Source organism: Erithacus rubecula, assembly GCF_903797595.1.
Source record: "Erithacus rubecula genome assembly, chromosome: 16".
Classification (NCBI taxonomy): Eukaryota; Metazoa; Chordata; class Aves; order Passeriformes; family Muscicapidae; genus Erithacus; species Erithacus rubecula.
Window position 1 is genome coordinate 14384859 of NC_136668.1, and position 13818 is coordinate 14398676.

At 53.1% G+C, this 13818-nt stretch overlaps 1 protein-coding gene across 2 annotated transcripts; it reads left to right on the forward strand.

Annotated features, from left to right (window-relative positions):
- The first annotated feature begins 15 nt into the window (after positions 1-15).
- On the forward strand, positions 16-12874 carry HRH2 (histamine receptor H2). 2 transcript variants are annotated; one of them, XR_013776165.1, is made up of 4 exons: positions 16-218; positions 5276-6785; positions 9820-9985; positions 11732-12874. XR_013776165.1 is itself a non-coding variant. In XM_079320238.1 (3 exons), exons 2-3 carry the CDS (start codon positions 5665-5667, stop codon positions 9836-9838), a joined length of 1140 nt encoding a protein of 379 aa, XP_079176364.1. In that variant the 5' UTR covers positions 37-218; positions 5276-5664; the 3' UTR covers positions 9839-10139. The 2 variants fall into 2 exon arrangements, 1 of the variants encoding a protein (XP_079176364.1); XM_079320238.1 differs by lacking the exon at positions 11732-12874 and having other exon boundaries at positions 37-218; positions 9820-10139.
- The last annotated feature ends 944 nt before the right edge of the window (positions 12875-13818 follow it).

Here is a 13818-nt window from a genome sequence, read left to right on the forward strand (position 1 = left end):
CTGCCTGGATATTGGTACGAGAGCAGGGAGGGAGGTTGGTTCCAGAGGAGGGAGGGAGGAGGAGAGGAGGGAGCGGAGGGAGCGAGGCAGCCGCGGCTCGCAGCACACGCTCCTGCCTTCGCAACTGAGCCACACGCCGGGGAAAGTTGGAGCCAGTGCAGCCACTGGAGTCTGCCACACGCTCGGGAGCTGGGCGAAAGCAGCAGCACCTTTCCCAGGTAAAGCCTTTGCCTTACTTCTTGCCGAGTTGGTACGCCGGTAAAATACTTTTTAAGTGAGGTTCAGAAGGGTTGGTGGCTCCTGCTGGGTGGGATCCTGCCATGGGCCAGCTGGGTCAGAGCTAGAGGGTGTCACTCGTCAGACGCTGGTGCCATCAGCATCCTGTGGTGGCTGCAGTGGAGGCCAGTTTGGGGACTTTTTTTGGCTGTTGCTGGTGGGGACAGCTGGATCCGAGAACATCAGGGTCAGATGAAGGACACGGGGCAGAGCCCCGCACATCTGTGTGCTGTGCAGCATCTCTCCTGACAGCCTCCCCACGGGGGTTGCTGCTGACTTCTCGCACTGCCCTCCCCGAGCCTTTTCTGTGAGCACTGCAGCCCTTCCATCCAGCCCTGCACATCCCAGGGCATGGTCAGACCCCTGGGGCAGGATACCCCGGGCTGGGCTGTAGGAATGCACAGGAAGGGTGGGCAGTCCCCAGGGGTGCACAGTGCTCGCTGTCCCTGTCCAAAATCGGCTCCAGCAGGAGGCTGAATCCCAGAAACTCAGGCAGCTCTGAGCACACCCATGAGCCCGACACCTTCGTTTTCAGTTTCATCTTTCTTGGACACTGTCTGCTGAGCAAACTTTCAAAATGATGACTGCTCTGCTGGGTTCCACTTTCCCACATTCCTCTCCACATTTTCTGATTTCAGGTCCTGAACAGCTTCTTACCCTTTTCTCCTGGGGAAGCATGATGGAGGGCTGATGGCAGTGATGGGAATTTTATCCTGCCTCCCCCAGCCTCTCAATAGGCAATAATTGCTGCTTTGTATCAGACATCACACTGGGGTAGGGCAGAGAGAGCACCAAGCTCTGGAGAAGCCCAAAGAACCGGGACAGAAGCATCTGGGAATGCAGCCAGGCAGGACACCAGTGTTCCCTCATATTTGTCCTCTCTCAAGTTGCCTTCCAGTCCTACCTCTGACAAATCTGCTCTTGTCCCATTGTGAATCAAGCTTATGGGCCTGGCAGGGGGATCAAGAAGCCCATTCCCAGCTTGGGAATTTGGCAATTCCCACCATCAAACCTCAAAGAAACCCCCACACTGCTGCCCATCTCTTGGCTGAAATATCTCTCCCAGCATGCCCAGATGTTCAATCTCGAGAAGCAGTTGAATGTAATTTTAGAAAAAGCCATGATGCTCTGCTGTGAGCTCGGCATGGCCAGGAATGCACTTTGCTCCTAAGTGCAAAGCACTTTTCTCAGAAAGAAGCTGTCATGGGAGGCAGAGGAACATTCCAGGTCTGCAAGGGCACTCCCCTCCTGTCCCTAGGATAGGGGTAAAAGGCTCCATGTGGCACTTTTCCTGAGCCTCCACCCACCCCTGTCCTTCCCAGAAGTGGGAAATGCTTCCCAAAGAGAGGCAGCCACATGCAGGCTCCTCCTGAGCACTCCTCTCTGCCCATGTGTCTGCTCATGGTGCCCTTGTACCCAGGCTTTTAACAGGTTCAAAACAAACCTGTTGTGCCAAAGTAGAAGCACAGGAAGGAGAGCAGCCAGTGCATTCCCTGCCGGAGCCGGCACTGCATCCCATTAATCTTATTGCAAAAGTGCACCGAGGGCTGGAATCAATCATGTTGGAGGAAAGGATGCTGAGAGATGGGGAGGAGGAATAAAAAGGTAAAATGCAACAGAAATTTCCCCTGAATAAATCACAGCCTCCTCCCCAGAGGACATAAATGCCATTTTAAAGGGGAACGCAGCAGATCAAATGTAACGTGAGACTGCAACAGAGCAGAAAATATCTGTTCAGGCAAGAAAAAGCAGAAATTACTATGAGAATTGTGAAAAGGATAATGGGGAGACGATAGGATATTACAGCAGAAGGATCATTAATGCACCAGAAAAGGCTATTAACAGAGTTCCTTAAAGATCAGCCTAGAGGTAAATTCTATTTAATGGTTTTCACTAGTGATCTTGGCTCAGAAAATTAGGATTTCTTTAAGAGAAATGCACTGGTGAGAAACTTGGGAAAAGTTCTGCACAGTACTAAGGGACTAAGTACTAGAATAAAAAAAAAAAAAAAACCAGAGGAGCTGAAGATTAGCAGAAACACACCAGCCTGGCACAAGCTCACATGCTAAAAGCAAAAATTGCTTCTCTAAGCAGCTGAAAACACCATAGGAAAAATATCTGACTTTTAGAGAACCCCAGGATGAGTGCAACAACAAATGCAACCTGACAAATCTTCACAGCAGAGATAGTGTCAATCAGAACACCACTGGAAAAGGCATGAGAAAGATGACCCAGAAGCAGTGCCCTGCTCTGGTTCCTTCAAGGTCAGGAGGGTTTGAACCAGGAGCAGGTCCAGGCTGTGATAATGAGGATAATCAGGTAAATGTAAAAGCTGCCTGGTGAGACAGGGCTGGAAAGGTATCATTTATTCTGGCTGTTGCTGGAAAGACTGCCATGGGAAACAGCTGCTCCACTCATACCTCGAGGAGGAAATCAACTCACTCTGCCAAAACACCACGGGAGCAGAGGACACAGGCATTGAAGGTGGCTGTGAGTGACCTGGGCAGAAAGCCAGGGGCACTTGTGGAGTCACAGAGAGCCAGTGCTCCAGGGGAGAGCTCTGAGCTGGGGTCTGTGTCCTGAGGGCAGTGAGCTGACAGCCCCCCTCTATGCCAGCCCCCCAGCCTGCTCTCCCTGCAAAGCCATGTCCAGAGGCTGTGCTCTCCTGGGGGAGTGTTTCCATGAGATAATCTGGCTGAGGGATACAGGAAAGTCTCCTGCACCTCCACCACAGTTAGGGCTGCAGCATCACACGTCCAAGCTGACAGGAGGCAGATCCTGCCCCATTCCATGGGGGAACATCTCAAGGGTTTGCAGGCACACAGTGAGCTACAGAGCCCCCAGCACTACCTGAGCTCCTTTGCAGGGATGGGAGCACCTCTATCCCCCTGCAAATGGCCATTCCTTGCCCTGAGCTAATCTGAAAAAGCAATAAGAAGCTAAACTCCTTCTGGGCGTGTCTGCAGTGCAGGGCAAGAGCACCAGGAGCACCAGGAGCTGCCCTGGCACTGTGGCAGGAACCAAATGGGCCAATGTGCCCAGAGCTGGGTCCCACCAGCAGAGCCCCTGTGAGCTGCAAGAGCCAGAGGCAGGAGCAGGTTGTTGGTGTGTGGTGAAGCAGCCACGTAGGAGGCTGCCATCCACCCACAGCATTTTCTAAGTGTGCTACTCCCCCTATAATTTAATCTGCCATTTCCACATGTTGGGAGCAGTGAAAACACATCCCTTTCACTTGGAAATACCCTTCTGTGGGAACAACCTGTTCTCCTCGCTGCCGTCAGTGGGCAGGCAGCGCTCAGCTTGTTCCACACTCCCTTTGTGAGTGAACAAAGAGCTTTCCATGGCAAGAGCCTGTGCTGCAGCTGGAGGTGAGGAACTGCTCCACATGCTGCTGCCATGGCTGAAAGCATCACATCCCTCTCCCAACAGCCTCAATCCCAGCACCCAAACTCAGAGGGCTTCCTGTCTGGCAATGAGTTTGCTCTGCTCAGCAAAAGGCTCCCCATGGGCTGGTTCATGGCTTGTTGTTTGCTTTCCACGCCTTTAGAAGCAGCAGTGGGAATCACCTCTAATCTCAGTGGCCCAGTCCCAATCTCTCTCCTGTATGGCTCCTTTCAAACAGTGGGTTTTTATTCATGCATTCTCCCTGGTAGATTCCCCCCCGTGGCCCCCATGCCTTTAGACTTGAATCAAAGACATAAATCATCTAAAGAGTATTTCAACCTGCACCACAGTGTTATCTTGTTGTTGCAGGGGGGTTTTAACTTTAAAATCTCACCTTTGTCCTCTGACAAGGCTGGGCCTTATCCTTTCCTGGAGTTTTTTCTGATTGCTCCATCTCTGCAGCCTGTTGTGCTCTGGGCACCACTGGGGAGGTTTTACTGTTGCTCCATGGAGTACAGAGCTGGGTCATGCAACACCCACAGGGACCAGCACAGCTCTCCCACACCAGCACATTGAGGAGGATGGGGAGACCCCTCATCTCATCTGTAAGCTCCTGGTGGGAGACACAGCTTGGACACAGGCAGATCCATGAGGGTCAGCAAGTCAGTCCAGCTCCTCAGCCCTTTTTCTTGTCCCTGCACTGCCTCAATTCCCCTTTAGGTATCTTCCCAACATGAATATTGCTTCCAGTCAAGGACTCAAGTCCCCTTTGAATCTAGTAGTGGCAGGGTCTTGGAGATCACCTTAATCAGCAGCTCATTTATAAGTTAGAGTGGCTTGGTCTGTTGTTCCTTCCCTTGCAAAATGTGACTATTGTTATTCGTATCCAGACAGAAAACAGCCAGAAAAAGTAAGTCTGTAAGGGATATTCTTCTTCCTCCCAGGACCCAGAGCAGAGTGGGGATTTCCCATACAGGCTACAGGAGCTGCTGTGATTTGTGATGGCAGGGACCAACCCTAGGCACTGGGCTGCTGCACAGCACAGATACAAGGGCAAAGTTTAATGAGATTGGCAGCCACAGCCAAGATTCAGAAATTAGGTAGTCGTGACTAATTTTGCTGGATTGCATAAGGACTGCTTTTTCAGGGAAATTGTTTCCTCATATCTTCTTCATTTTCACTTTTATTGTAAGCCTATTGGAACGTGACAATTTTAAAATCCCTGCCTTTCTCTCAACATCCCTACATTGCATGGGCACCCCTAGGGCTGGGAGAGCCCAGCTGGTACACAGGTGCCAAAGGACTTTCCAATTTGGGTTTAAGTGGGCTGGAGCAGCCAGGGAGGTACAGATACCCCATTTCTGGAGTGGTTTGTGGGGTAGCTCAAAGGGTTTATGCTCACTGCAGCTCTGACTTGCTGCTCTTATAGAATCACTGAATGGCTTGGGTTGGAAGGGATCTTACAGATTTCATTCCACTCCTCTGCCAAAGGCAGGGACACCCTCTACTAGACCAGGTTGCTCAGAGCCTTATCCAGCCTGGTCTTGGACACTTCCAAGGATGGGGCAGCCACAGCTTCTCTGGTCAGAGCCTGACCAGACACTTTGTTCTGTAGGTTGTCCTTGGGAGGTGGCAAAGCTCTGTCCCTGCTGGAGCACTGCTGACCACTGTCATCAAAAACATGCAGAGGGCATGAGAGCCCACAGGACCTGGCCCAGTGGTCACTCGAGGAAAGGAGAGGGCAAGAAATGAAAAGAAGCATTTGAGATCCTCCAGCAGCTGCCACAGGGCACCAGCTCCAGCACTGAGCTCCCAGAGGGGACCAACAGGCACAAATGAGTTGCAGAGCCACATCTTTCCTAGACCATGTCATTCCCAGCACACAAGGCTGAACATTTAAAGTGACTCTGCAATGTTCTCCAAGGTCACTGTAGAGCAGGGGTCACTTTGGGAAAGGCTCTAGGCCTGCCTGGTGCAGGCTCACTCCAAGCAGCTTTGGAGCTGATGAGAGCAGAACTGCCCCATCCTTGCAGTGACACCATGGATCCATGTTACAACCACACAAGCTCTCAGAAAGCTATGGACTCTCACCTGCAGCTGGTGGTTGGGTTCTTCCTTGTGATCCTCATCGTGGTCACTCTCTGTGGTAACATCATCGTGTGCCTGGCCGTCACCCTGGACCGCCGGCTCCGGAGCCTGACAAACTGCTTCATCGTCTCCTTGGCCATCACAGACCTGCTGCTGGGCCTGCTGGTGCTGCCATTCTCTGCTTACTACGAACTCTCCAGGGAGTGGCCCTTTGGCAGCATTTTGTGCAACATCTACACCAGCCTGGACGTCATGCTGTGCACGGCCTCCATCCTCAACCTGTTCATGATCAGCCTGGACCGCTACTTTGCCGTCACCACGCCGCTGCGCTACTGCCAGGTGGTCACTCCCTCCCGGGTGGCCGTGGGTTTGGTTGTTATTTGGGCCGTTTCACTGATGGTCTCCTTCCTCCCCATCCACCTGGGCTGGAACACCAATGGGACAGCGGTGCAAAACACAGAGCCCACCTGCAGCACCGAGTGCTTGCTGGCCGTGAACCCTGTGTACGGGCTGGTGGTCGCCCTGCTCACCTTCTACAGCCCTTTGCTCATCATGTGCATCACCTACTATAGGATACTCAAGATAGCGAGGGAGCAGGCCAAGAGGATAAACCACACGTGGGGCAACTCGCCCATGTCACCCATGGTGAAGGAGCACAAGGCCACCGTGACGCTGGCAGTGGTGCTGGGAGCGTTCATCGTGTGCTGGTTCCCCTATTTCACCGTCTTCACCTACCGCGGGGTATGGGGGGACAGCGGGGTCAAAGGCACCCTCATGTCCATTGTTCTCTGGCTGGGCTATGCCAACTCAGCCCTGAACCCCATCCTCTACGGGACATTCAACAGGGATTTCCGACTGGCATACCAGCACCTGCTGCACTGCTGGAGGACGGGACGCCCCAGGAACTCCCACCTGCCCTCCCTCCAGAAGGCCCAGCCCAGGGGCAGGCAGGGCCAGGACAGGCAGGAGGGGAAACCCTTGAAACTGGAGGTGAGGAATGAGAAGGGGACCCTGCTCAGTGATGGAGCCCTCAAGAGGTAAGAGCCTTCCTACACTCGGGGCTTTGGGGGTTGGTCTGTCCCTAGAGAGGAAAGCAGAAGTGGGGACCCCACATTGCCCATGGACTTTTAAGCAATAAATGATGCCCCAGCAGGAGATCCTTGCCCAGACAACTCCTAAATTCAGGCACTTAGAAATTCATCACGACTCACAGGAGCCCAGCTTGCATCCCCCCCATGCTGGCAGCACAGCTCCAGGTACTCCAGCTTCCCACATGTAATTCCTCTGCTAGAATTGCTACTGTCCACAGGGAGCACAAAATGTTCCCTGGCTTTGCTGGGTGATGGGGACAGCTGCCATCAGAATTTGCTGTACAGAACAGTGTGAAGCTGTTAGCTGGGGCTGCTCCCCAAAATCAGCCATGTCCCAGTGAGGAGCAGACAGAAAATTCTGGACACACAGCAGAGCTCAGGGGCCAGGAAAGGTGACTGTCCATCACAGAGGGGAAAATGGGAATTAGTCCTGGGGCACAGTCAGAGCACCTGCAGCCAGGCTGAGAGTCCCTGCAGGAGCCAAGATCTGGGCTCCAGCTCCCTGCAGAGCAGCTCAGCCACTTCCCTTCCTGTCCAAGCTGCCCACCCTCAGCATTTCAGCCATCACTTTGCATCAGCAGTGAATTCAGCCAACAGCAAGTTTCATTCCCATCTCTGGAAAGGGGCAGGAGTCGCCCAAATTAGGTCGGCAGATGTTTTTAGAAATACAAATACCCATGTAAAGTTAGAGCCAAAAATTCCCTCAGGGTCATCCCAAGCATGTCACAAGGGCCAGTCCCACCAAGGGGTGTGCTGAGGGAGCAGGATGGGAGCAAAGTGGGTGAGTTCTGTGCCAGGCTGTCTCCCCAGCCCCCTCCCTGGGCACCCACATCCCCCTGGAGCTGTGCCACCCTCTCACTGCCTCGCTCCAAGGTGTTCACTCAGCCGAGCACAAGGAGAATGGAGAGGCAGGCTGTCAATCTGCTGCTCCTGAGACTAATCTAACCTCTGAGCAGTGCCTGATAAGCAGCCCAGAAACTTTCCATCCATAGATAAGGAGTCCTTTGATTCCCTGTTCCCCGCGTGCCAGCAAAGAAGTCGCGCTCGTGTGTTCCTGCAGCACGTGCCCTTGATCCTGCCCCAGAAACAGTCTTAAGCCACCAAAAAGGAGAACTCAGGGAGGTGAACCAAAGTTCAGAGTCATCCAAAACGCTGAGCCAGCATTGTGCCTCCCCCAGGACACGAATGTGACTTTACCCAAGGGAGGGGGGCAGAAAAAGAGATACAAAGGGATGGATTAATGTGAACAAATACAAGGATGCAGGTCCTGGGGCTGCCTTTTTTGGTTTCCAAAGAATTAATGAAGAGCCTAAAGTTATATCATTTGGTAAATTGTAGGTTGTAAATTAAAACATATGGAAAACGTGTCTAAGGTGGTGGGGGTGTTTCTGCAAACATGCAGAGACAAAGAGGGCTATCCTGTTCACTCACACAGAAGTGCAGCCCTGGGCAAACCATGCACTGAGGCTCTGCAGCTGAACTAGGAGAGCTGGCAGTGGGGAACAGGCTGTCAGGATTTCCCTGCACAGCCAAGAGAGAAGAGAATATAAATGTCAATGTCTTCTCAAAATGCTGCCTTACCACAAAGGGACAATAATGACTTGGAGGGAGATAAAAAGGGAAGAAAAATGGGTTTCTATTCCTCAGGCAGAGGGCAGGTCACCGATTTCCTGGCTATCACCCTCCTAGCTTTTCCAGGTAGAAAAAAATTCTTCCCTGGTTCCCCAGAGAGAACACTCAAGCAAGGGGATATTTCTTGACCTTTCTAAATCCAGAGATCTCCCCCACATCCTACACAGCATCACCACAGTGGTTTCCATTCACAATCAGATAAGAGTTGCTTGAGCACTTGCTGTTACTTTCTCTCCTCTTCACAGCCCTCTCAACTCACAGCAGCGATGCACCAATGATCATATGTGGCCCCTGCCCTTTTTTCCATAGTCAGATACATAAAGATCTGCCATTGGCAGATGATCAGGATCAACTAATATCAAACATGATAGGTGAGCACAGGATTTACCTGTTCACCAAAAACCTGGAAGCCAATTCCACCCCCAGGACAAACCAAGCTGGTTCCTCTCTGCAGAGTCTTCCAAGTCATCTGCCCTGAACATGCTAACAGGAAAAGACCAACATAAATCATTCCAAAAACTCCTAACCCCCCAGATAAGAACACCCAAAGCTCAGAGAAGCTCCATGGGATCATTCAAGGGAAAGCAGAATTTTGAACCGTTGCCTTTAATAACAATGTTCTTTTCAGTTATGAGGCATAGGGAAAAGACCAACAAACAAGAGTGGAAATACTGGAGAGTTGCAGCCAGTCTCAGGGGTCACTCAGTCTCAGTCAGGAGCAGGGCAGGGAATCTAAATCCACGAGACCTCCACAGTAGCTGGGGGCTGGAGAGCATCCCCATGAGTGAGGACCAGGTAGGGCAGAGAGCACAGGGTCAAGCAGAGATGCAAGGGGAAGGCAGCTGCTCCCATTCCTCCACCAGGCATCAGAGGGGAAAGCAACTCACAGAAAACGAGTAAAGGAAACTAAAGGACATCAGGAATCTGCCTCAGTGCATGGGACAGGGCTCTGAAGAGACCTGGTGCTTGGCATGCTCATGGCTGTAGGCTCTGAGACCAGACCCTGATGTTCAGAGAGATTAAAATCCCACGAGAGCAAGCATTCAGCACTAACAGCAGGGAGGAAAATGCTGGAGTTGAGTGAGTTGCTGTGGATCACATTCTTGTATGTCTTCTGTGCTTAAGGCAGCTTGGGACAGGACCATGGCCACAATATATGGGAGAGGAGAAGCCAGTTCCCATTGGGAAGGGTCACTGTCCTGGTCACAACATGCCTGCCCCAGCTGCCAGCCTCAGGCAGACACTCTGGTGCTCCAGAGCAAAGCCAGGCTCAACCAGGCTGGCACTGACAGACTGGTCTGTTCTTTTTCTCTTTTTTCCATCTTCATGTGCAATTTAACCTTTCCAGCACTGGAGCTTTTCTGTGAGCCTCAGCCAGCCTGCTCTCCAAGAACCCACATCTCCCAGCCTTCACCTCCTGGCTGCCCTCTTCCAAAATCCTGTGTGTGAGGTTGAAAGGACAACACTCAGCTTTCCTCAGCGTGAAACTTGACAGCAGAGGTGAGAGCTGCAGGGTGAGTACAAGGCCAGGGTCACTGAGTGAAAATGAATGAGGAGGCAGCTCTCCCTGCTCTGGCATCCACTGCATTTTTCCTGGTGCAGGCATCCCTTCCTGATGGTGCCTGGTGCAAAGGGTGATCCCATCAGAGATGCATCCTCACTCCTTTATCCATCACTGGTTGCCCTCCAACCAAGTCCCACAGCCAGGGGAGAGGCACAGGAGTTTTGGGATTATAGAAGCAACCTGGGATGCCCAGGAAAAGGCTGCATCCTTCCTGTCCCTTGTGCACTGCAGAGGCAGCTGCATTCAGACCATGAATTCCCAGCACAGTTCATTTTCATGCAAGCCTACATCCACACAAATTGCCAGCAGCTTTGGCGGAGATGCTGGCAGGGCTCCCGAGGTGAAGAGCTGATGCTGCACCAGGCATTGCTGCTCTCTCCAAGTGGTGCTGGGCTGGAGGCCACGACTGCCATGCATGGGGATGTCTCTCAGCTCCAGAGAGCCCACTTTGTGCAGCCCTTCTCAGAAAAAGTCAGGCAAGGTCACTCTGACCTCCCCATGCTCCCCCTCCAGTGCTGCATGCTGATAACCTGGGCTCTCCATATTGACTGTGCCTTGAGGGGAGAATACAGTCACCCACGTGCTGGAAGCTGGGCACACTTTGTCCCTGCTGCACCCTGAGCATTTCTAACCTTAGCCAAGGTCACAGAAATAACAGGAGCTGGTGCTGTCTGTCCACACACACAGCTGGGAGAGAGCTGGAGAACAGGGACCCCCTGCCCTGGGGTGCAGCATAAACCTGCACTTGTCAGAGGTGCTCCCTGTGAATCACCTTGGAAATGCCATTGCCCATCAGCAGAAGAACCAGAGGATTGGAGGCTGCAGGTGCTGTTCTTTGGGGAGGCATCACTGTTGCCCTGCAGGAGGAGCAGAGTGAGCCCTCCAGTCTGGAAAACACAAAGCACAAAGTGAAGGTCCCCAGGGCAGGCACAGTGCTCACCCCCCTGGCAGTGCAGACAAGGCAGAGTCATCTCTGCTGCTGTCACTGCCCAGCAGCAGAGGTGGAGAGGGCACCAATTCCAGCTCTTCTGCTTCATGCTTTCCATCTAAGACATGTTCTAAGACACATGTAGTTCTGTGAGGTAAAGTCAAAATGCCAGCAATCCCCTGAGAGGATGCTGATCTAATCAGCAGAATGAAGCTGAGGTCTGGGGAAGAGGTTTGCAGGAGATCTGAGGTCCTGGTAAGACCACAGATTTCCTCTCTGCACCATGGGGGTGGGGACAGGAAATGCCACCTTCTACAGGACACCCAACCAAAGAGTTCCTGACCAAAAAATTCTCTGACCTACAGCAGGGAGAAGCCATGGGAGCAGCAGCACCTGGGGGCAGAGCACTGCCAGCTCCAGGACATCAACTTGTGTCAGGTTATGACTCTGACAATTCAGCCCTACTGCTGCTTGTTGGGGGGACAGGAAAAACAGGCAGAGAAAGCCACAAAGCAAAGTGATATTGCTCAGAGGGGGAGTTGGGTGATGAGTCTTGGGGTGATGCAAGCCTGCTCAGCTCTGCCCAAATGTCAGCACTCAGCATTTAGCTGAGGATGCCAAGAGCATCCTCACAGCATCACACCACGGTCCCTCCCAATCACAGCAGGTGCTGAATGCAGCCCCCTGACACTGGGGAGCAGGGGAGGGGGGAAAATGGACTCATCTGTACCATGTAAAGCCATTGATCACCCTCTGTGTCCCCTGCAGGATCCCTGCTCTGGCATGTGGCATTCACTCCATCCCCAAACACTGCTGGAGAGGCCTCTGCCCACCCAGGTGTTTTCCCAGGAGAAGAAGCTCTGTGTGTCAGAAGAGCCCTTGGAGGAGCTGCAGAACAACATCTCCCCTGTCCTGTCTGGGCAGTGACACTTTCAGCATCAAGCCCCACACCAGCAGGAAGAGAAGCCTGAGGAGCTGGATCAGGAGGCAGTGCATGCCCTTGGCAGGGCAGGGATGGGATGGCAGTGCCCTCTCCAGACCCATGGCAGTGGGTCAGGCTGCAAGGACACGGGGTGGAGGGGCTGCTGTGGATGGAGAAAGGCAGCACAGGCACTGGTGGGCACCTTCCCTGGTGTTCTAGGGATGTGTTCACCCCTCAGAGGGGACAAAGGCCTGGTAGATGGGGTGATGTGGCAGGAGGGCTCAGGGTGGTGGATGTTGGCAGCCATGAGTGCTGGATGTCCATGCACAGGACATCCCAGTCCCTCAGAATCCATGGTGGGGCAAGGCTGTGTGCCATCCCTGGGACTGTCCTTACAGCACACCACCTGTCCCAGCCCTCCTGCAAGGCCAAGAGATGCCCTGGAGCCTGCTGGGCCATGGGGAGGCACTGAGCAGCCAGGGTTTGCCCTCCCCAGCATCTCAACACTCAGGCTCCCAAAAGAGGAGGTTTCTGCCCTGAACCTGTGCAGAAATCATCAGTGGTATAAAAATCTATTTAAGACAAAAGCAACTTGAGATACTTGATTTCTGTGGGTGTGCTTTGTCCTGGGAAGAGCCTCCCTGCCCTGTTCCACCATGCTGTCTCATCCTCTCTGCTGGGACAGAACCTGAACACACAACACAAACACCCAAGACACAGGCACAGCTTTCCCTGGGCAAGGCTGGCACCCCCTGGAGCACATCTCGCCCTGTGGGACCAACCAGATGATCCCTCCCTGGTCCCTGATGGAGCAGGGGACACCTTGCCATCCCCCAGGAGCAGCAGCACCGCTGGCTCAGAGCTCCCCCTGCTTGCTGTGGGCACAGACCAGCCCCAGGCTCCATCCACGCCCACAGTGTCACCCACTGTCATCACCCACAGCAGGGCAGAGCTCCCCTGACTCAGCACATCCCACCCCACTCATTCCTCAACATCCCCTGAGCCACCACAGCACCGGGTGTGAGCATCTGCCACTGGCACCTCTGTGGGCTTCACCCTTCCACCAGTAATTAAGAGCTCCCAAAGAGCAAGGAAAGCTGAGAGAGGGGAGTTTTGCAGCCTCACTACATCCCAGCACGCAGCTAAATCCCATCAAAGCACCAGTGGGCAAGGAAACACCCCCAGCAAGGTGATGCCCTGGCAGGCAAGGTCCCCTCCTGGTCTTCCCTGGTGTGGCTTTGGGATAAGGAGCTCTGGGACTCCTGGGCTGAGCCCCCCAGAGCAGATTGAGAAATTGCCTCCTCAGCAGCTTTGCAGAGCAGCAGGAGCCCAGTCCCTGCAGAGCAGCACAGGGAGAGCTCGAGTTCCCCAAACAAACCCAGCAGGAGCAGGCCTGGATCCCCTGCAGCATCCACGCTCTGCTCCAGCTCAGAGAACTGGCAAACACACACCCAAACCCCTGCCACCTATGATAACAATTAGAGACTTATCTAATTGCAAAAATAATTGCAATTGAAGTGTTTAATTACCATACTAAGCAGGAAGAGCCATTTCCTACTGTTCCAGTAGCACTCACGATCCATCAAACAAGGTTTGGGGCTTGTTTGGGTGTTGGGTTTTTTGGGGTTTTTTTTGGTTTTCTTTTTTTGATTATTAGATTGCAGCCCCAGGGGATGAAGAGATTTGCTAATTAGGGTCTTGGAGAACAGCTACCAATTCACAAACACTTGCTTTTAATTTCAATACTAACGAGGCTGGAAGGGGGAGAAATCCAAAATGCAGAACATCTGTGGCAGTGCTGGCTGCAGCAGCCCCTCCACACTGGGCTGACACCACTCAGGGACCATCCCAGAGAGCAGAGGGATGGGCTGGGGAGGGGTTGGCTCAGTGCAAGCACAGCCAGGGTGGAGCTGCTGCTCTGGGTCGCTGCTGT

What these genes read in the sequence shown, in the direction of transcription:
- HRH2 (XM_079320238.1), top strand. Translation starts at nt 5,665, where the DNA reads ATGAGAGCAGAACTGCCCCATCCTTGCAGTGACACCATGGATCCATGT.